General features: G+C 38.3%; 1 protein-coding gene across 2 annotated transcripts in view; it reads left to right on the top strand.

Annotated features, from left to right (window-relative positions):
* Positions 1–23,545, top strand: part of RORA (RAR related orphan receptor A) — a gene marked incomplete at its 5' end in the record, with an annotated part of 362,061 nt that overhangs the window by 328,389 nt on the left and 10,127 nt on the right. For both annotated transcript variants that reach the window (XM_084293075.1, XM_084293076.1), the window contains 3 exons: positions 12,881–12,966; positions 21,610–21,751; positions 23,133–23,528. In XM_084293075.1, the coding sequence (XP_084149201.1) occupies positions 12,881–12,966; positions 21,610–21,751; positions 23,133–23,528 (624 nt within the window). The remainder of the gene's footprint in view (positions 1–12,880; positions 12,967–21,609; positions 21,752–23,132; positions 23,529–23,545) is intronic.

Here is a 23,545-nt window from a genome sequence, read left to right as displayed (position 1 = left end):
GGAGAAGACACTTTTTTTTTTCTCAGCTTGGTTTTCAGTCTTAGTCTGGAACAAAGGGGGTTATTTTGAATTTTAAGGATTTTTGTGGAAAAAGAATTGATCGTGTAGTGTTTAGAGAGGCTTCGGTCAGACCTTTCATTTGCCTCAATCTGCCAAGAACAGATTGGTGTCTTGCAAACAATATTGTGCTTGTATGAACACAAGCTGATACTGTTAGTAGACTGAGATGGGTGTGTGGTGTCAGAGCACATCTGGTTTCTTACCTTGCTTATTTTCTGAAGCTCTTCACTATTTTCAGGTGTGCACAGCTGATGTCACTGAAACCCTCAATTCAATAGGATTTTTTCCTACAGAATAGTTGCTTGTTTTGTTTGTAGTCATTATTTTAAATTTTGCTATCTAAGCACGTTAGGATTTTATTGGTATTATTCCTTCAGCAGCAACATCAGTTACTCTAGGCATTGTTTAAAATATTTTTTTTCATTTCTTAGTGAGATTTGGCTTAGAGCAAAATCAGTAAGGGGAAAAAGAATTAGTAAATCAAGCCCTTCCTTTCCCTTTTCGAACCTCTAATTTTTCCAACCTCAAGTAAGTACGTGAAAGGGGTTTAACAACTTTAAATTGGATTTTGGAATGTCAGATGACTCTAATAGCCTTTATACACAAATAACAACAGAAGAGCTGATTATTATTTCTGGGCTCTGCGATGCACTTATGTAATCGTTAATCTTGGCACTTCTTTATCTCCAGCAGATTAGGAGGGCACTGTCATTTTGAAGACGGCCATTAAGTAGACTTTGTTAGTGTTTAAATATGTGAAGCTTAACTTTAATCTTCCTTAATGTATCTGATGGAGGTATCCTGTGCATACAGCATCGTAACAGAGCAATTGTAGTAAGTTTTAGTCAGATATTTGCTGCAAGAGTCCAACCATAGATGTTCTAATGTAAAATATTAGTTAAATAGCATCTGAGGACACTCTGAAAGCTTCTTAAGTGTAAAGCATTAATTTATCTACTTGAAACAGCAAGCAAACTTGCTTTATCTATTGCCTTGCAGTTGCTTTTATCATGGAGAGGTAGGAAATGAAATGCTATGAAATGAATCGTCAAAAGAAAGGGTTTTAATGGAGGTCAGAGCACCTAACATAATTGTGGCAAAGGAAGATCTTTCACCTTTTCACAAGCCTGTAATTTTCTAAAACGTTTTTGTGAGGAAGTATTTTTTTCCTTCCATCATCCTTGTCAAAAAATGATGATTTTCAAACAGTGAGGATAGTATATACAGACAGGAGAAGAACTACGGAACCAGAGCCGAGGCCAGGGAGATGGCATGAATGTGACTGGCAGGGGGACAACAAATCACATGCACATAATGCATGGTTTGAAGAACATGTTGAAAACTATCTCTGGCAGAAATGTTTTTGAGTGTTCCCTAGACTGTTTTTGTTATGTGGTAAGCCCCACCCTATACAATTTCCATCTCTGATATGATCCTGCATGTTCTCCTTCCTGGTGTCGTTCTTGCGAACGGGTCATACATAGCATTTCCTTCCTGTGAACATCTGAAGGAGGAGAAAAATGTGCACCCAACCACCACCAGGCAGAACTGGCTGCTATCCAGCAGCTCTCCCTGTCCTTGGCAAGATGGGCAGTCCTGGCCTGGCTTCAGAAGAATGAGGGACCACCAAGGAACTTAATGCAAGTCGAAAGGACTACTAAAAGTAGTTTTATTAATCCTCTAAAGACATCTGAAGAGAGCATGCAGAGGAGCCGTGAAAAGATGAGACAGCACAAAGACCCTAAAAACAGTGGCAATGGACAGCATCCCTGGTTATAAAAATAAATAAATAAATGTCCCTGTGCCAGTTGGGAAGATGCAGAACACAGACTCCAGAGGAACCCCTGTGTGAGGTTTGAGGGATCCTGGTTTGGGCCTGAGTAGGTGAGCTGCTGGCAGCCAAATATCACTGAAGGAGTTGCAGAATAAATTCTCAGTATTGACTGCCATGTGAATCCAGACAGGAGGTGTTGGAGGAAATTAAAAACGAGCGAGTGTTAAACAGGCTTTTTACTGTTTAGAGTTCTGAAGTTGTTTTTGGTTGTTACTGTTCATCCCTTAAATGAATCATCTGAAAATGAAAACTTAAACTAGACATTGAGAGCACACCTTTGTGAGAAACTAATGATTCCACTTGGCATACAGCATCAAAGGAAAACTTTTTAATGACATCAAATTTGTGTACAGCCAAAAAGAAAATGAAAATATCTTAAAAAGGAAGATGTAGTCACTTGAGAATGATGGAACTTTTCTAGTCTGGGTAAAATATTTTTTTTGTGCTACTTTTTCTTCTAGAATTACATCGAGTTTTTGAATATTTTTTCATCAAAGTGCAGCTCTTTTGCAAGGAAGTGTCTTCTGCACTAGCCATGTTTGTCTTGCTTTAACGTATTCATACAAAGTGTCATTTCTCAATACACATAGTGATACATCCTGCAATTTCTGCAGAGGCCAAACCCTTAATAAAATTTTTGCAGACCAGCAAAATGGCAGGACAAACCTGAATCATGACAAAACCCTTTGTTTAAAGGGACACCTGCCTTATTGGGCAAAGTATATCCTCTTGTATTTTCCATATGCTTTCCATGTTCCTTTTTCCAGACTGACATTTGCTGTCTCGGGGGTAATAAATACTGAACTGCACCATGACTTGGCCAAACTGTAAATGTAACAGAAAACGTGCATTGGAATAGGGAACGGGCGGAGGTGATGGGTCACTAACCAGGGGAAACCTGCAAAGTAGGAGCATGCATTCAGGAATTATGGATTGATCAGAGAGCTATCTGCCTATGCATGGAAAGAATGAAATGGAAGCGTTACACACAGTCACATTTAGTCTCATTGACCTAATGTTCAGTGATTCACCTTACAAATGAATTTAGTTGAAATTGTAAACAATTTTCATACCATGTTGCAAGTGAAGTACTACTTTTACCACTGTTTCAAAAAGCTAGTAAAAGATCTTTCCTTAGTGAACAAATGCTAGTGCAATTTAGCTACCAACTAATTAAATCTCATTATTTGGCATACAATGTAACTATATGCCTTTTAATAGGGACTAAAATGATTGCCTTCAAAGTATTGATAATTTAAGGCTGTTCAAAACCTGTGAAAAATAATTAAAGAATGTTGTGCTGGCATACTTTTTTCTGGGTTAAAATTAACAAGTGGTTTGTAATTTCTTCTTTGTTTTCATGCTGCAAACAAACAAATACATTGAGATGCTCCCATAGGCCAGCACATTTAATTAGGAAGAAGAAGCTGGGAGGCCAGTGTTGGAGTTAAGAAATTCTGTGTTTGGAATGCCAGCTCCTGCAGCTCAGAGTAGGAAATTTCATAGAAAAGGTGGACTTCATGCATTAATCAACAGAGCAAATGTTAGAGGTAATTTAGATTTCCACTCTGAAACAGACATTATTAAAAGACATGCCTTATTGAAATTAAGTCTTCATTAGTTTCTCTTATTTCTGTTTATTTCTGTATTTTGTATAAATAGAAATATAGATACATTTCAGCTTTTCAATGCAGTTGGAGGAATTTGACTCCTTTTGTCAGGGAGGCGAGAATGCCTTCATTATTCTCCAGTTAGTTCCAGAAAATATATTTCTTCCAGATTATGTTCTCATGCAAATTTCACTTTGTTTTCTTCCTCTCTGTTACTACTAAGAATGAAAGACCCAACTCCTATATGGAGTACAAATCAGCGTAGATTTGCTTTTATCTAATATCAGGGAAAAACAACTGCAGAGTTGAAGAAATCCCCGTGTGTCTGAGTGTATCAGGGCACTTTCTCTGCCTTCAGGTGAACATGCATCTTGGCCTGCCAGCTCACTTCTTTCTTTTTCTTTCTTTCCTCTCTCCTTTCCTTTTTTATTTGAACAGGCAATATGCATTGGTTTGTTCTAGCAGCAGAGCAGCATGGTACAGAATGTGTCTTAACAGAACTGTGCTTATGCCCCTGCTGCAGGTGTTCCTCTTCACAGATACCCAAGGTTACTGGTTATCTGAAGGAAGAAATTAGGGATGACAGAAACCAAGTGAAGTCTAGAATCCTCTATCAACATAGCGTGGAATGAAATAACTGCTAGCTTGCTGCTTACTGGATAAATGCAGTAACAAATCAGAATAGAAAAAACAGGCAGTGCTGCCACTTACCGTGGTCATAACTCACACCTGTGTTGCTTCTGAAAGTTGTATTTTGTGTAATTTTGTCAAGAGCAACCTTTTGTAGGTATGCAATTAAACCTGTAGGCTTTATTTATTTATTTGTTTGTTTTAATCAGATAACTGGTCTGGTCACAATCACTATTGTGTAGTTTTGTGGCAGCTTTTATCTAAGCAGTGCAAAACACAGCAGATGTATGACGAATGGTGTTTGTTTGGAGGTCTACTGACTTGCTTCTTGGGTCATAAAATGAAGATGCAGGACTTGGCAGTATGTACCAGTTGCCTAAGATAGCTGTGTAGAGGTAAAGGCTGATTATCTTGATTATGTAGATAGAGAAAATGAGAAATGGACCAGTGTCTCCATTCACATAGCAAATCAGCAGTAGTATGAGAATTATATCTACGTCTTGATGTGCAGTCCAGGGCTTTGAATAAAACTATGTTGCGTTCCAGTAAAGGCAGTCACATGATTGCAGTGTCAAGTGTGTTTTTGTTTGTTGTGAAAACCTGCTGTACTGCATTGCTTTATTTAACAACAATTATATTCAGCTCAGTCCTTAAATTAATCATACTCCAAACCTTCCTCATCATAGCCAATGCATCTAGTGTTAATTTTGAACCAGAGAAGAGAATTCAATACTCATATGTTTATTCGTAAGCAACTGAGTGAACAAGAAAGAACGCAAGAAGCCAAAGTATTATGAAGTATAATGATGTTTTGGGTTGGTTTTTTTTTGAATAAATATAATATAATGTGGAAATACTTTCTGAACATATCAAAATAGTCAAACCAGTCTTAAAATGCTTTGGATTTGAAATGCATAGAACCTTCTCCATTCTTTCCCTCTTCTAGTCCCTGCTATTAATTCTGGTTACTATGCCTGTGGGTGGGGTCTACTCAGAAAGAACAACTCTTTCCCCAGATCTGGAACCAGGAAGTGGTTAGGATTTTCTTAATTTTTTTCTTATCCTTGAAAGATTTTATATCATTGTTACATAACTTACTGCATTGTACAACTTCTGCTGTATTATTTCAACCATCCGCACAATTCCTGTTCAATTCATTTTCATGGAATTAGTAACGAAGGTGGAGCTTTCAAACCCCCCCTCAATTTAACAAACTAATAGATTTTAGTTACAAGTTGGATGTCCTATCAAGTAAGGACTAGTTTTCTGTGCTCTTGGATGACAGAACATGTCTGGATGTGGCAGCCCCAATTATTTTAAGCAAAAGCATGAAGCTCACTGCTTTAGTGTGATTTCTCATCTGTGGTTTGCCTTTGTAATGTGCCTGTAGTCCCAAGCTAGAATTGTCTCTATCAGTCATTCCTTCAACAAGGAAAATCAAACCATTTAGCTTTTGACTACAAATTAGATCACTGCTCTTTTTTTTCCTCAAAAATAGAAGGGAAAAAATAGTTATTTCAGTTGCTTCATTCTAGAAATGTTGAGATACCAAGTTGCCTTGTTGGATCAAGAAGAATAAGAATATTTCTGGATGAATAAAGAAAAGACTGTGGAGGGAGATGAGACTGTAGTAAAAAAGAAAAAAAATGATTTTGTGTTACACACATGACTGAGCAGGAGCAGACTTCATCTCTCTGAGTTCCTCTTAAAACCTTTTGTCATTTTTTACATTGTGTTCCTAGACCCTTGTAGAAGTCCTATATTTTGTGTTGGGAACTTCATTTTGTTTTATTTTTTCTTACAGAGGTTAAGTATATTTTGATGTTCTATTAAAGTTTTTTTCAGGAGTTTTCCATTTTAATATAAAATTAAAAATATCACAGCAGTTTCACAGAAATAGTTGTGCCTATTGGAGAATCCAAACTATTTTCCATATATCCTCCTGTCATTATGCATTCAGGTATCTTTGTTGAAGCTAGTGCTTAATGTAATAACAAGCTCAGGTTCTTTAATTTAAAATGTGTAAGTAAAATATCGAGGTTTAAAGAAGAACATTAAGCATATAATTTAAAATGTGTAAGTAAAATTTTGAGGTTTAAAGAAGAATATTAAGCATAAATGCCAGTGATTCTGGCATAAGAATATGAGCCCTTACTGCACTGTTCCCTTTGACGTGTCTAAATGACATAAAATTGAAAGATTTTATATCATTGTTACATAACTTACTGCATTGTACAACTTCTGCTGTATTATTTCAACCATCCGCACAATTCCTGTTCAATTCATTTTCATGGAATTAGTAACGAAGGTGGAGCTTTCAAACCCCCCCTAAATAAGTAAATAACAGAGACTGAAAGAATTTAGATTTATTCCTAAAATTCATCCTTGCAAGCCCCAAAAGTGCTCATGTTGTTGTTCTGTACTATTTATCATGCATCTCATTTCATACTCTTTGAAGCCAAGTGTTTGTAGCATTATGGAGTGCTGCACACAATCAATTGACCTAATAAGAGGGATCCAGCTGTGTTCAGGCCCAAAGAGCCAGCCTTGGCATTGCAGCATTTCTGCCTCGTGTGTTTGAGGTGTTGCTCATACTTTACTTTTAATTAATACTTCGGTGGCTACATTCATTTGCACTCCACCCATCACACCCACGGACTTCAAAGGATTTGTACCAGCATAACCTCAGTATTTATTTTGTTTTATTATTAGTTTGATTTCCTAAGGAAACAAGGCTTAGAGAGGTTGTTGTGTTTGTCTTGATTTCTGCCCATCCATCCTACTTCTCAATTTCCAAACCCATTTTCAACCCGTTGGTCAGTTTTAGGGAAGCTGGAGAGCATCAGCAGTCTCAAAGAGGTGTTCCTGCACACTTCATGGTAACTGAAGATGGCCAGGTGATGCTCTGAGGGATGCTGCTCAGCTTGAGCTCAGCTATAGGTATGACAGCTTGTAAAGGAGAAAAAGACACAATGAATGTCCCACGTGCTGGGAGAGCTGCTGTGATGTGATGTCAACTGTACTAGCCCCCCAGAAATCCAACCGTAAGACACAAGTCTCTAGCATGGCAGCTTTCTTAGGTCTTCTCGGGAACTCTTTGTTCCTAGCTGTGCCATTACAATACCCAGCAGCCTACTCATGGTCAGAACAGAGTTAAGGTGGGGATTGCACATTGAATAAACAGACCTTCACACAAGGAGCGGGCAGGTAAATGGAGCTTGTCTCCATCAGCTATTGATCCAAGCAGTTACTGTGTGTTCTGAAAATGCCTCAGATGTCTACCAACCAGATGTCATCTTTAGAAGTACACAGGCTTTAAATATTTTAATATATATGAGTGGACAGATGGTCACTTAGCGTAGCATATTAATGGAACGGGCAGAGCTGTGCTGCCACTGGCTTTTAGTTTAGTGGAATTGCAGTGTTTGTAAGCTGCAGGTGTTCAGAGGCAAGTAATTTGCAGCCAGCTCAAATTACTTAGGGTACATGACAGAGCAAATTATTTAGGTAATGAAGCTGAAAATGCAGGAAGATTAGAATATTATATAGTAAAATCATTCCTTGTTAATTCAGTTTGTGATCAGATATTATGTTGCTTTAAATACCACATTACATGCAGTACCCTTGTTTGAGTCAATGAATATGTATGAATATGTCAGTGAATATGTATGCCTCCTAATTTAATCAATATACTTACGAACAGCACTAGCAACATCGTCTGGCACAAACTGCATCCCTTTAGAAACAAGTTAGCCCAATTTGTACATGTATCGTGCTTCATTCAAAACCCTTCTGAATTAGCTACAAAGTTCTACGCGCCCTCTGAAGCAGGGGACAGGTAAGCCACATCCAGGGAAGGGAATTTAAATGTTTTTTGAAGAAAAAGAAGAGAGAACTTCTTAAGCAGTACCGTGAGTCTTAAGAGACCCCAGCTCCTGTCCTGACTGTAATATGCACACCGCATCTGGCCGTGAAGTCTTGAGTTCAGCTAGCAATTTTGGCTACGCTGCTTTCACCAGAAAGCAAGTGGGTCCCAGAAGGATGCTTAGTGCCCATATAGCTTCTAAGAAATAGACTTCAGTCTGGCACACTAACCAGTACAAGCTTCAGTCCATCTTTACTGAGTAAAAAAAAGAGGGTGTACACCTGGAATTTTCATTCATACACCTTAACAGAGAAGAAAAGAGAAAACTTAGATCTCTGGAAAATCTTTTTTTTTTCTTCTTCTGAAGAAGAATGTTTTCTTCAGGGTGGATTGATAATACACTTTCCTGTGTCAAGGCTCAACGCGTTTCTACTTGGATGTCAGAACTGAGGAGAAAGATGTTCCTTGCTTCCATGGCTGTACAGAGCCTTGTCCTGATGGGAGTCTGCCCAAGGAGTTAGAAAGGAAGAAACTATTATGACGAGCTTTTAGAAAACAGTTCCTTACCAATGCAGAATTAGTTAGTTTTCTTTCCCCTATTGCTCAAACCAGACAAGGAATAAAGCAGCATTTCATGATGTGGGAATTAATAAAAAGGGACGGGCTGTCTGGAGGGGTTGGTTTGGGGAGAGGCCTAAAAAGGCAGGCAAGTCCAGTGAAACTGGTTCAGATCTGGGGAAAGAAGTGAAGCCTGGAGTAGGAAGAAATAAGGGATATTCTTCTGTTACAGATGCCAACAAAAGATGTTTAGTTGTCTCTGGTTGTCTGGTAGGCATGTTCATTAGGAGTTAGGTGGAGACAATCATGTAATTTAGGCATATCAGAGCTACTTAAAGATATTGCCAAGACACACTGGATGGAGGAAGAAGAATGGTTCAGGGGACAAAATACTTTTTTTTTTCTCTTGCAGTGTTTGGGCTCAAGTTACTGTTCTGTCTGATTTCAAGTAAATCAGAGTGTGCACTCAGTTTTCCTGCTGTAAAATGAACCATCACACAGCATTACAGCAGAAAGACGATACATTTCTTGGAAACTACGTGCCGTTCCAGTGATAGGAATAGCTGCGTTTTAAGGGATCTTTGATATACACGTTTATAGAAGTGGGTGTCAGATGCCCTTCAGTTTTACACTAGAGTGCCCTGTGTTTGACATCAGGTCACAACTGCTACCTGTGGCCCTTAGTGGTCGCGTCTTTCTCTCAGGAGCTGTTTCTCTAGCAGTTTGTTCAGTGCTTGAGGTGGGTCTTCGTGCTTGTGTTTGTATCTTTTGTTCCTGGTGTTTGTTTGGGCTTCCCTTCCTATTCATCACTGCCTTTGGCAGAGGACATCATTGGTAGTATTCTGGAGCACTGTTATTTCAGGGTGTGAAAGATTCTCAGGCCTTTAATCAGGGAATACAGACGGCATCTGTCACCTGGGTATCTGTAGCGGTTTCTAAGCAACCACGAGAGTTTATTTTTTTCTGCAGTTCATATTTAAGAAATAATTTGCTCATGCATGAACCAGAATCAGCCTGAGCACCACCTCAGGAGACAGAAATTGTAAACTGTAATTTAGGCTAATTCTAGTCTAAAATATGAATTAGAGTATTTTATACAATCTTGGAAAATACACTATATAAATATATGTAAGCACAGCACAGGTACAATTAATGAGAACACGGCAGGAAGCTCTAAGTAACTCTGGGAATGTGAGAAACCAAGTTGGAACATATTCTTGACATGTAAAAATATTTCCCACCTGCCTTGTTTGCATAAGAACAAGGTTTTAGCAAGTACATATTTGCATGTCAAAGTTATAAGTGGGGAAAATATTTTCACCCTCGTAAGAAAAATGCATAATCTTGGCACAGGCAATTTGCATTTAGTAAGTTTAAAGTATCCAAGTCCTTTCATGCTGTATGGAAAGTGTATGAACTTGCGACAGGGATTCCATTTCAATGAGCTGATTTGCAAAGGCAACCACATAGAGCAGTAATTGATCTGATGTCTTTCCAGGCATTAATTTGTAATACAATTGGTTGTGGCAGTCCCAAGTAATTTATGTTTCTGAGTTTCATCCCACTGTACTGTATCTCAAAGTGAAATGTTAAGCTGAAATTGTAAATGCTATGTGCTCTTGAAGGTGTAGTAAATTCTAGGGAATTGGGAGTTCTGAAACGATTCTGAATTTGGTGCTGCTGTTTGTATGCACGCTGGTCAGCACAATCCGGCAGAGCTGGAGCCTGTGAACCTGAGTAGATTCTCTTCTAACAGTAAAGGACCCTGGCAAATGCATTTGGGACCAATTATTGCACCTTTTAGGCTATTAGTAAGCTAGCTTCAGGCCATCACTTTGAAGGCATGTTACATTCCTTCAGAAACACTCTGCAAATGTCCTGTTGCTTAAGAAACAGAGATTGCATAGACAGACTTCATGGGTGATTTAACTAATATGCTGGAGATTGTAGATAAACAAGATCCAATTATACCATACCTCTTCGTAATAAGGCAGTAATTATGCATATAAAAGTGAAATGTGAAAAATATATTACCGTGTAGCTGTTCAGATGAGCTTTATTGCTGTTCCGCCAAAGGAGCTGGAGAAGGCTGGTGACTCCTTGTAGCAGAGTAAAAAAAAATAACCATATATTGAAAAGTTACAAATGGGAATCAATAGATCTATTCCAGAATCTGCCTATAGGATTTCTCTCTGAAATTGAACTTCTGATGTACAAATGTTGAACTTGTGTGAATTTCACTCTGTTCAATTTGGTAATGTAAAGTGTTAACTTCAGGGGAGGTTATGCTACCCTTTCTGTTCTGAGGCTTTGGAAACACAGGATGCTCTCCTAACAATTAATGCAGAGAACGAATTAATAAAATATCATCCACTTTATTTTTCTCTTTTATTATTTCACTTCCTGCCTTGCTGTTAGCTGAGAGACAAGTGAAATTAAAACACTTTTTGGACGACTGCAGGGCAGAAGTTTTTGTCTCCTTAAGCATCCTAAACGCACCTTTTAATTTCAGCCTATCATTTGTTGCTGCAGGGAAGGTGTGGGATTAAATGTCAAGAACGCAAAGATCCTTATGATGGGAGCAGATGCAAGTGGTGTCCTGCAGTACAAAAATATTTTGAAAGCTGCTGATACGGAAATACCAGGCAAACAACAATGTAGTCCCTTACCTGCTGGGTAGTGCTTCCCTTAGCAGATTATTTCAGCTGCTATTTACGTTCCTGGGAACAAACGGGTACCATTCAGGTGCTCCGTTCACTGCATTTGATGTAGCGAGGAGAATATTTTGAAGTAACAGTTGAGCACAGTCAGTGCTGTACTCACAGTCTACCGGTCTTGAGTTTTGGCCTGATCCTGAGCTGTGGTGGAGCATACAGTAGCATTCTTGTTATAAAAGATGATTCTATTTAATAGTAAGCAGTCAGTTAGGGATTTAATGGCATGTAAAATACGGCATTTGAAAGAGTGGACATGACATTTTGAAAGCTTTGTTGAAAGTACAATGGAAGTTAGGCTAATGCAGTATCTTAGGTGCGATTTTGTGTGTTGTCACAGACTGGATAGCCATGAACTGGATGAAATAAAGGCTCTCTGAAGCTATCAGGCATATCTTGAGAATGGGTTTCAGTTCCTCGCAGGAGATTAACTGCACTTCAGCTGTTTAATAAATCACAGTGAGAGACGCAGCAAGGGTTGTCTTTGTATTCCTGTTCAGGATAACCCAGTTCAGGAAAATCAGTGTCGGCCGATCCAACGCAGCTGCAGGACAGAAGGTGCATTCTTTGAATTTTTCTTGCTCTCCAGCTGATAGGCACATTTGGTGTGTTTGTGTGAGCACATGCAAGCACACGTAAAATGTTGATTGCTGCTCTCTGACATTATAAGCTGCTGCCTCGGCATGGTCCTGTCTGAAGAGACGCTTGGCTAGCAAAATGACTGCCGCTGCCTTCTCTGAAAGCAGTTGAAGAAGTATTCCTGTGTAGATGGGGAGTCCCTTACTAAATCCTTGTATTCCTTGTATATTCCCATGTCCGGGAAGGAGTTGCCATTTAGAGATGCATGCAGAGAGTTTTATCACACAGTAAACTGAATTACAAGTGTATATAAATAATGATATAATGATATATATATAGTATATGTATATGTAAGTTTGATATAAAAATGAGGGCTTTTGCACCCTGTATCTCTCTATGGCATTTTCCAGACTACATTATCTCCTTTGGTTTTTATATGCTGACTAGAATGCTGCTGTGTTTTCCTCCCTCATTCACTCTGTGGAAACTAATACACAAAAATTTACTGATAATTCAACTCAGATATGTGAATTTTGGATTTCTAAACTGCAGTTACTGTTTACCGTGTTGCGTCTCTTATGTGTTGGCCAGTCACGTGAGCTGGGTGGCATTATCTTGACTCCTCCGTTGAAGATGTTGCATCCATTTTCAGGCAGGGCAAACTTTTAAATTACATTACAACCTCGCAGGAGTGAGACTGGAAGAAACCTTTCCACTGTCTTCCTAGCTCTTTGGCCAAAATGTGAACTCTCTTACTCTTTTTGGCTTTGAAATGCTGATTCCAGCCTTCTTGTGGTTCTTAAACACCTTCTCAAATGACCCATTTTAATAACCCAAAAGCTATTATATAACGAGCAGCCATAATTTAGTCCAAAGCTCTAGGGGACCCTCACAGTTCAGCAATGAATAGTTAATGCAGTATAATGTTTAGCAGGTTATTAGTTTTCACTGTACAAATGCTGATCGGGGAATGCTTTTATAAGGTGTTTAAAAGAAAATGTAATTAACTGGTTGCGTGTTTCTGTTGCAGCTCAAATTGAAATTATTCCATGCAAGATCTGTGGAGACAAATCATCAGGAATCCATTATGGTGTCATTACATGTGAAGGCTGCAAGGTAAGGGTCTAAAAAATTAAGTCTTAAAACAGCATTTGGCCTTTGGATAGTGATTCTTTTTCTTCCTCTTTTAAAGAGCAACTATTGTGTGGAAGTTGAATCAGTACGTTTCATTTCAAAGAATATGAAATCAATTGGTGAGTCTGAAGTACTGTTTTCATTTGGGTTTTGAAAAAGGCATTTTTGTGACACACCTTTCAGGACAGGCTTCAAAAATCACGCAGTTGTGCTGCATGTGCTCTAAGCTGTTTCTCTATGAATACGCAGAAGAGGTTTAAAAAGATAAACCACTTCTAACAAATAGCAAAGAATCTGTTCTGTGGATGCACTTGAGAGGGAGTTTGTGATTTTCTTGAGTCTCCCTCTCCATTTTTTGCTTTATAAATCACTAAGAAGCTGTGCTGAGATAGCTACTGTGAGAGCTCTGTGACTTCTCAGTTTTCTTTTGTAACCTGTTACAGTTACAAATCTCTTTTGGTTTGTATGGAAGATGCTTTTGCACAAATACTACATGCTACTGTTATTAAACTTATTCAAGTCTTTCTCTGAGCAGTGTGTATTCCTTACCATGTAGCTCATTGCTGTGTTAAGGTTTAAGCTTTGATTTTTTTTCTGGATTTGTACCTTTAGGAACTTTAGTGAACAAGGACTCCAATAGAAGCACTTGTGTTTTGTTTAGTTTGTCTCTCACAACCAAGAACTAGACAAAACAATGCTAGCGCTAGCTCACGGTGATGTGAAGCTGATCGTTCCTTTTTATCACTAGTGCAGAATTACAGCGCTAGCTTGGGAATGACACAGTACACACAGCTGTGCTGTAGCTTGTGGCTTTCTTTATGTGTTGCTGTCCCATGCTGATGGGTTTTTCACTATTAATCTACGCTTTAGTTGTTAAGAAATTACATTTATGGTAGGTTTTAGGGTACTCTCCTGACATGCTTGATACTGCCTTCCATCATCAAAGAAGCAACGTCTTTGCATTCACAACATAGAGATATCTTTTTTGTTTTTCCACTGAAGATTTTTGTTTTCATTCTCACGTTCTTTTGGGTCTCATGCAAGTATTGGTAAGAAGAAAAAGAAACCTCAGAATGCTAAAATTATGTAGGACTACACCTCATGCCCTTTGGAAGAGCTATTGCTACAGAAGAATGCAGGAAATGCACTTCAAATGTAGGAAAAAACACTTTATTCGTAATAAATAGTAGGTTTTTTTTTTTTTCATTTTTATGCAGTAGCTGAACAGCACCTATCAAATCTCAGCTTTGAGAAGCGGCGGACATTATCAGTGGCAGTTCTGCTGTGTGATTGTAAGAATATCAAGTTACGTTGACTGTCCAAGACCCTTTAATCTTTACATGGTCTGGGACCTGTATACCTGAAAGACTGCCTCAAGGTTCCTGATGAGCATCATTGTCAAGAGACTGAGGTTAGCATAATGCTAACACTCATCTGTGCAGAAAACAGGGCTTTCACAACATGGCCTGCTGCAGAGCAGGAACAGGCTGCCAAAGGGAAGGAAAGTTGCCAACTGTATCATCTTTGGCTTCATTGTCATGCGTTTCTTTGAATGCAGGCCTTCTCTTAAGCCCTGCATGCGAGAAGAGACCCGAACAAAAGCAGCAGGATGGCTACATACAGGAAGAAATAACAGAGCACGCACCATACTCACAGTCACATTAGTTGGTATGTAGCTGCTAAGAGTTTAGCACTATGGGTTAGAAAAAGAAATCCATTGAGAACTTTCCCATCAGAGTGACTGTGCTTTCACAGGAATAAATGCAAACAAAAAAATTTAAAAAGTTTAAAAGTTACTAGGAGAAAAATCCATTGTATACCTCCAACAGCCAGAACAACAGATGCTGGCCTCGTAGTGAGAAATGCATGTGCAGTTCCTTGCATTTTAGAACAAAACGTTTTCCTTTGAACTCCATATAATCTGTCTCTGAAAGTCTGTGCAGTCCTCAGTCTGCCTTTGAGAATGCTACCAGAATGGTCAGCTGGTGGGAAAGGGCAGAAGGGAAGGCAAGCAAGCAAGTACAGTTACCATGCTGAAGCCTATTTGAACACAGGTGGAGCATGTGTGAATAAACAAGACAGTGGCTCAAAGATTGAAGTTAGGCATTTTCTCCTTCTCTTGCAATAGCAGAATCAAGTTCTCTAACTATACAATTTTAGGCTGTATTTTAAAGCAAATAAATATCAACTTAGTTATTTCTCTCTAGGAGGCAAAGAACTCTGAAGTTCACTGTTCTTTAATGCCAGAGCATCAGAGGGGTGACCTGCAAGTAGTGAAAGATAAGGGAGTTCTAGTGGGGACAAGTCACAGGAAGAGTCTAAATGATAATGGCTGTACAGCATTTAAAGTACACTACTGTAGCAGATGAGTTTTGTTTGTGCTAAGCTCTTCCACAGTAATGTCAACAAAGTCTCACCCAACAGAACTATTTTGGCTGGTGAAAAAGTTGGCATAACTTGGCTTCTCCCAAATGAGCCAGGTGTGTATTGGTCTGGGTTTGTTCTTTTTTTGTTGGTGGTGTGTTTTTTTTTTTTCCCCTGAAGTGTGTTTCCCAGCTTTTCTATGGCTCTGATCTCTGCAGGTTTGAGCATGCTTACATTGCTCTTCATGTTATGTTAAACCTTCTTTCATAAAAACTACTTTGCTACGAAGACCTAGTTCCCAGCCCTACACTGACTCATGGAGCTGATGTCCTACACAAACGTAGTCCCATTGAAGTCAGTGAGGTTCTGCACAGAAGAACCCATTCACGGGCTTCAGATTGCAGGATCAGGGCCTCAGTCATTGTAAATGAACAGAGGTGCTGCTGCCCTCTCAAGCCAGGCCTGTCAGGAATGATCGATCTACGGGCAGCAACAGCAGCAGGGTGGGAAGCTTTCGGCTCCCTTACTGTTTTGCACTCCACTTTGGTGTGAACTTTAATGTTACTTAATAGTAATGTTAACATAAATGATACTGTTTAAATACTAATAACCATTAGAAATATGATTTCTTTAAAATCTAATGTGAAGCTTCAGTTGCTAAGACCTACTTTGTAAGCTTAATCTGTACCATGTGTGAAATCACAGAAAAGCTTTGGTCAAATTGATTTTTGCTGATCCTATTTGCCCTGGTAGTTTTGTAGCCCTTCCATTTCATATACCTGAAAGTTTTCTGGCCAGTTCTTCTTGCTTTATTGCATTTGACATATGAGAATTGAAGACTTTAAAGTCAATTAGTGTTTCTTGAGAAGTTTTCATTTCCTACCTTGCTTTGGGGTTACTGGCTGTTTTTATCACGTCACTGGCTGTTCTGCACAAACATCACTGACTACTCCCAACCCGTGAACCCATTTAACCGAATCTGAATTCACGTTAAAAATATATATATGAAAAATAACACCCTCTCCACTTCTCCCTCCCCCCCCCCCCAGTGATAAAATGAAGTTTGTAGCCAAGCTCTGTTTCATACTTGATCTCAGAGGGCTCCTGTGGCTAAATATAAATCACATAAATTTTAAGAGACTGCTCTTTCTTACCATCATTGATACATACAATGGAGGGTGATGGAGAGGGGAGAGAAAAATGAGTAATTTAAGACTTCTTCTCAGAAGCATAGGTGAAGAGTGCCATGGACACTGTAGCATGAGTCCAAAAAAGTTTATTCTTGTGTTTAAGATCAGAAATGCTAGCACTGTACTAGCACTATTGAAAAATCTAGTATATGAATGGAGCACTCGTTTAGCTGTTAGTTGTAGGAACACATTAAAAACCTTTTCCTCAGTATTAGGAACCATGGTGAGAAAGGACACTAGTTTGTACACATGGTTCCATCCAGTTCAGTATTTTCTGCTTCAGGCTGGTCTACTGACGTGTATCAGATCTCTTTCTTTTAAGTACTGGCCTCTGGCCATTTAACCATGCTGAGTCCCTTCCTTTTGCTTCCTTGCCCACCTAGCTATGAACTGCAGATATTGTTTGATTTGTTCTGAACGACTAGACAGAACTGAAACACCAGTACAGATTAATACATACATCCTTCTTTCAAATTAGCTAGGCAGATTTTTTTTTGAAAGAGAGACACCAACACTGTCTTTGGTACTGCAAGAAGAAATTGTTGTCAGGTAACACCTGAATGCTGAAAAGGACATAGCAAAGCATTTAGTTTGAAATGAACTTGGTGTTAATGAACTCTATCTTAGAATTTACTGATGCAATTACTTGCTTTTGCTGTCAACAGTGCCAGTTCATGCCCAACTGACCCACAAACACATTAGTATGACTCCTCTTTGCTTAAATGCCTGCAGTTGTTCTCATAAGACCGTCTATGCCTGGCACTTCTGCACATTTCTCATATTTTCAAAGGTTTATAGCCCCTGCCTTCTGTCTCCTGTGACTTTTTAGGTGGTTCTGTTCATTGTAAGTACAAGAAATGTCCTCGTTTGTTACTTCAGAAAACAATACTTGGTATTGTCATTTCCCATCTTGTGTTGCTTTTTTTTTCCTTTAGACATTGACTTTGTGTACTAGTTGGTTTTTCTTTATTCTGCCAAACATGGAGTGTCACGTTGGTAATGTAAACACGTACCTCTAATTCATGTTTTTGAGGTTTTTCTTTCATAATGCTTTGCCTAACCAAGTTTAAGCAAAAGATGTAAGAAAGCAATGAGCCATGTTAAGAAGAAGGTACATAAGAGGCCTTGTATAACCTGATAAGCAAAATATCATTCCTGTATTTGCTACTTATATAAAACTTATTTTTCTGTTTTCAGTGTCATTATAACTTTGTTGTCAAATACTTTATTAACAGTTTATTTTAAAATTTTGTCATGGTACTCTTTTCCCTTTATAATTAAAATACATGCACCTTGCCATAAAAGGGTTAAAATCCACTTGTAATGTTTACATTTCTTACATTTGGCAGTGTATTTTTTCTGATGCTTCTTATAAGAAAATTTTATATAGTTTGCTTTAGAAAAAAATAAAAGAATCACCCCCCCAACTAATTGTTAATTGCTCAGAATATTGCAAAACTTAATGATACGTGGCAGTCTTTAAGTATTAGCCATAAATCATGGGATTATGAATAAGTCTTTTTTGTCACGGGCTTGCATACAGTCATTCCAAAACGTCTGCCATTAGGATGCAGCAAGGCAGCTGTCAGCTGTTTTCTTGTAATTAAACAGCCAATGAGCAGCTAATTAAGACATATGTGTATACAGAAGTGGAAGTGGGTATGTTAATGAACTGTAGGAATCAATTCATTAAATGAAAATTTGTCAAAAGACCAAACATGAGATCAGCATTTCAGCCTGCGCCACACTGGAGAGGGAGTCTGTGCGGTGAGATTTGTGACATCAGAGAATCACAATCGGATTTTTCCCTTTCAAAGTAGGAAGCTTAGACAGAGATGTCTGTAACATGGAACCACTGAACAGTGAAGTTGCTGGAACTATTAATAGACTTTGTGAAAACTGTTATTTACATTTCAAAGTTCTTTTTTAACAAGTTGTTATTCAAACTGACTTGCAAATGAAAAGTTCTTGTGCCCTTTTTCCCAAACTTGATTTTTTGGCAGCGTATGAAAAAACATATATTGTTTTGTACATAAATAGGAGTCTGAAATGCAGAGATGAGGCTATGGCTTGTAATCTGCTCCTCTCTTCTTCTGGCACTGTGTTAATACAGCTACATAAATAGGGAGACGGGCAAAGCTCAATGATGCCTCATCAAAATCAGCTGGCTCTTTATTCTGACATCAGAAGGCGGCAGGGCTCTACACACTCACAGACACTCTGATACCAGAGACCTTGGCTCAGCCCATGCCATCAGTCAGAGCGGTGTAACATAGTGATATTTGTCTAGTGCAGGAATAGTTTTGTTTGATCAAGAGGGGTCCAGTCTGCCTGTGGCCCATTACGCAATTGCGTGAATTTCAAATAATGGTTATGAACATCCATGCAATTAAGGGTATGTGGCCTGGGCTGGTTTGCATAATGATTGAATGTATACACGTGTACCAAACATGCATACACCTCCTCCTTCCTGGTGGAAAAATTATAGCTAGCTCTGTGCCTCTGGCAAAAGAGAGAAAATAGAACAACACAATATAGTGTCTTTCCTTCTCCTCAGAAAATGAAATAAAAAAAAAAAAAAAAGGAAAGAAACTATATTTACCCACAGAAGTCTCCTCTAAATAGGGGCTTCCCTTTACCTTTAGAGACATGAGATACCAGGGACTGTCAAAAGGTTAGAGAAATCACCGATAAATGACAGCAGCATACAACATAGAAGAATTTTGCAATTAAAAGACCTTCAGTTTAACTTTCTTAATTCCACCTCAAATCTCACATGTTTCTGAGCTCTAGACAAGTTTAAATTCACTTCTAAAATTTGAGGCAAGGTTTTGTGTTTTTTTTTTTTTTTTTGCTTTAGCTACTGTTGATGTTTTCAACATGCCTACACAATACTGTATGGTTTGTTTTTAAAAGCACTCTACTACATCTCTGATTTGTAAAGTGCAAGTGCTTTTAAAGGCCCCAGTTTGAGGCAGTTCTGCTCTATTGAAAATACAGCTTCAAGCTGTAACTTAGCTGATATATTGTACACTAAAATGTATTGAGCAGCTGTGTCTCTAGGGAAAATCTGGAAGAAGCAAAAAACTCAATATTTTCTCCATTATAATACTAAAAATAATCCTCAGGTTGACACAAATATTCTTAACAGAGAGAAATATGCCTAATTGGCAATACAGACACAGCACAGGTACCAGCCAGAAGAAAAAGCAGAGATCTTTGAGGGCAGGTTCTTTGTAGATATTGATAAAACTGGTTTACAGGGTGTCAGTGGGGCAGAAGATGTAATACAGTTAATATACGAGCATGTCATTCAGTGCAACTGTTGAAGTGTTTAGAGAACTGAATCTTCTAAAGGACTGATAATGCAGAGATGCAGAACCTTGATCAGTAAGTCATCACTCAAGTTGATCCCTAAGCCTGTTTTTCCAGTGAATCGCATTGTCCTTATATGCGTAGTTGCATTGGAGTGCCAGGCTCCAATAAGGGTGCTAAAAGAACTGGAAATTAAGCTGTCTACTTATCTGAGACTTTGTTCCTCCAGAGAGATCAGTCATGATGTTGGAATGATGCCTAAACATTTCCTTGGTTTTATTTCACGTTTTCTGCAGGGTAAAATGCATTCAGTTGGAGCTCAGCATGTGCTGCAATACTTTCAGCCTCAGTGACAATTACCTCACTATTGATAAATATTAGTTGAAGTTCAATCAGATAAAACAGACCAGAATAAATGGTATGAGAAAACGTATAAGAAAATGGGATTAAAGAAGGCATCTTAAGTTTCCTCTCTTTTTTTTTTTAAATATATATATATATTTCATGTTTCCCCAGTAGAGCTTTAATAAAGGAGACGTAACTGATGAAAACTAGTACCCTCCTCAAAAGATGGAGCATATGGCTTTATCTCAGCATTTTGTCATTCTTCTGTCTGCGGGAAGTTTCTTACTTATCATGCAAAAGTCCTTCTTGTTTATTTCACCAAGTGTCTGGACAGAGTGTGCATGTGCTGAGAGACTCCAGAATGTGGTCCTTGAATAAATAAAAGATTGGTAAAAGTCCAACTTTAATTAAAGGGTGCCCAGCCTTTCTGAGGAAGTATTTTCTTTGCAGCGGTGTTAATTAATCCATTATGTGGCAACATAAAACTAAAATACTGTGCTTACTGATCTCAAATGCCTCTTTAGAATGACTACATCTTTTCAGAATCCCTGTGAAGTAGGTATTACACACATACCAGCTTACGTTTGGGCAGTCTGTGGCAAAAAGATGAAATGAACTTCAAAACAAGCAGCTGGCATAGTGATTACTAACGTGCCATTCTGGTGGAAAGAACTAACTTCTAACTACTGCACAACCTTCCCGAGTTAGCTTTCTTTGGAGGTGGACCTGCCCATTGTCATTGATTCAAAAAAGAGAAAACAAATACATAAAATCTGTTGCAGCTCCCCCCCACACCCACCTGAAACTCTTCACTGAGTTGAACAAAAACTCATTTGTCAGCATCAAACTGATTTTAAATGTATATACATTAAAGTTTTGTTCTCTATAGAGGCAATTGCTCAGTATCGTGCTCTATTTTTAAACACGTACATACATTGATGAGGCTGAACATCAGTGTGCTACTGTCATCTCCAAGAGCAGAACAGGGTATCAGCTGTTGAATTAACTAGCTGTTGAATCCTTCCTATTTTAATACCCATGCTGACCCAAGAAAGGTAGGAAATGAAGGAAATTTAGGTTTATAATTATCTCATTTGGAAATAATTGGTGTACAGTGTTATTGTACATCACATGGAATCTGTGAAATCAGTGAAAAAAACTGCAATTCCTTTATGTATCATAACACTTTTTTAATAGTTGTTTCCTACAGCTTACTCAGTTTACTGTTTTTTGTTTGTTTTGGGGGGATGACACAACACAAACAAAAACTCTTCCTTTAGTTGACTATAGGGCACCTGAACTTCATTCTCAGTTAGGTATGCTTCCTTCCTGAGTCTTTATTCACTCCATCAGTTAACAGCTTCTTGACTTGTATTACGCAATTCTATTGCAGTTCTATTTGCAATTCTAGGGCTTTTTCAGAAGGAGTCAGCAAAGCAATGCTACATACTCCTGTCCTCGTCAGAAGAACTGTTTGATTGACCGAACCAGTAGAAACCGCTGCCAACACTGTAGATTACAGAAATGCCTTGCTGTGGGGATGTCTCGAGATGGTAAGCTCTGCTAACCCACAATTTAACTGCAAAAAGCAAAACAGTATTTAGTATACTGTGTGTTCAACTGAAGCAACATTAAGGTTTAACAGTTACTGGATATCAAGCTGATAGCTGAGATCATTGAGTGGTTTTACATTATACATTTAGATAAATACATATAAATTAGGGCATGTATGATTTTTTTTTTTTCCTACTCATCTGTTGTAGATTCCAGTTAAGGGTTTTGCCTTTGGTCACTTTAAGATGCAGTTTTTAGTGTTAACGTTAATACTACCTCTATGTATTCATTCCAATTTAAGTGACGTACTGTTGTTGCAAGTAATGGACTGCCATACTGATACAGATCAGAACTGTTTTAGAATAAATACAGAAGTTAAATGCATGTATAGTGAATACTGGAAAAAAATCAGAGAGAAAATCATTGTTTCTTCAAACCTGTGTTGTAGTGTTTCTTTTTTAATGGTATATTTCTGAAGAAAATGTGTTCTAGTGCTGTTACTATTAAGCTCAAAGTTGCACCTAGTGTAAAGATGCAAATCTACCTCTCAGTAAAATGCAAGCTTATGTTACTCTATTAGAACTGAATTTGCAGCTGATATTTGTATACCTCCTCCACAGGTGTAATGAGGCTGCCATCACTTAGACAATTTCAAGATTTAACTGAGTCTTTTCCCCTGAAATAGTGACAGCAATGTTGCATGTTCTATGCACACATGTGCATTACTCTATGTACATCAGGCCCGAATAAGGAAATAGTTTTCAGATTATGTGTACTTCTTAAAATAAATTTTCTTTTTTTTTTTTATTGGGCATGAAACTAAAAATCTGAAATGGTTGACCATGTAATGAAATGATGAGTTCATCTAACACATTTGCTTTCCTCTAGAAGGAAAAAAAGGTGGTAACCATCTTATTAAACTGTGAGGCTTTTACAGCTGACACAGGTCCCAGAAATCACATAACATATTCTTAGGACTTACGAATATATTGCTGGCAGGAATTGGACATTTCATCTCAGACAAGCATAGTACTTTTTAGCTTCTGCTTTTCTAGGTGGAATTTGAATGCTTAAGGGATACGTGGTCAACTTCAGTGGATATATAAGAAAATATTTTAGGCACAGAAATGGAGAGATAATAAATCAAGCTAAAACAGTAACTTCTAATGGTCAATTTAAGTAGTATGGTAAAACGGTGTTTTAAAGAGTACATGATGCTGTTATATTACCAGTAATTGACAGAAGTGATTCTCAGGTCTGCCCATCTTGCTGATTTAGCTTTTATACTGTCTCCTTCAGTATAGTTTTTAAAGACCCGAGACAAACAAAATGCAGTAGTGGATTTATAGAAATTAAATGTCTTGTGTGTCTGTATTTCAGCTGTAAAGTTTGGTCGAATGTCAAAAAAGCAGAGGGACAGCCTGTATGCGGAGGTACAGAAACATCGAATGCAGCAGCAGCAGCGAGATCATCAGCAGCAACCAGGAGAGGCAGAACCACTAACACCAACATACAATATCACCACCAACGGGTTAACAGAGCTACATGATGACCTCAGTAATTACATTGATGGGCATACCCCTGAAGGTAGCAAAGCAGACTCTGCAGTTAGCAGCTTCTACTTAGACATACAACCTTCTCCAGATCAGTCGGGTCTTGATATTAATGGAATCAAACCAGAACCAATATGTGACTACACACCAGCATCGGGCTTCTTCCCTTATTGTTCTTTTACAAATGGGGAGACCTCTCCAACTGTGTCCATGGCAGAATTAGGTAATGAGAGAGAAAAA

This window comes from Netta rufina, assembly GCF_964035555.1.
Source record: "Netta rufina genome assembly, chromosome: 11".
Lineage (NCBI taxonomy): Eukaryota > Metazoa > Chordata > Aves > Anseriformes > Anatidae > Netta > Netta rufina.
This window is presented reverse-complemented; position numbering and strand designations above follow the sequence as displayed.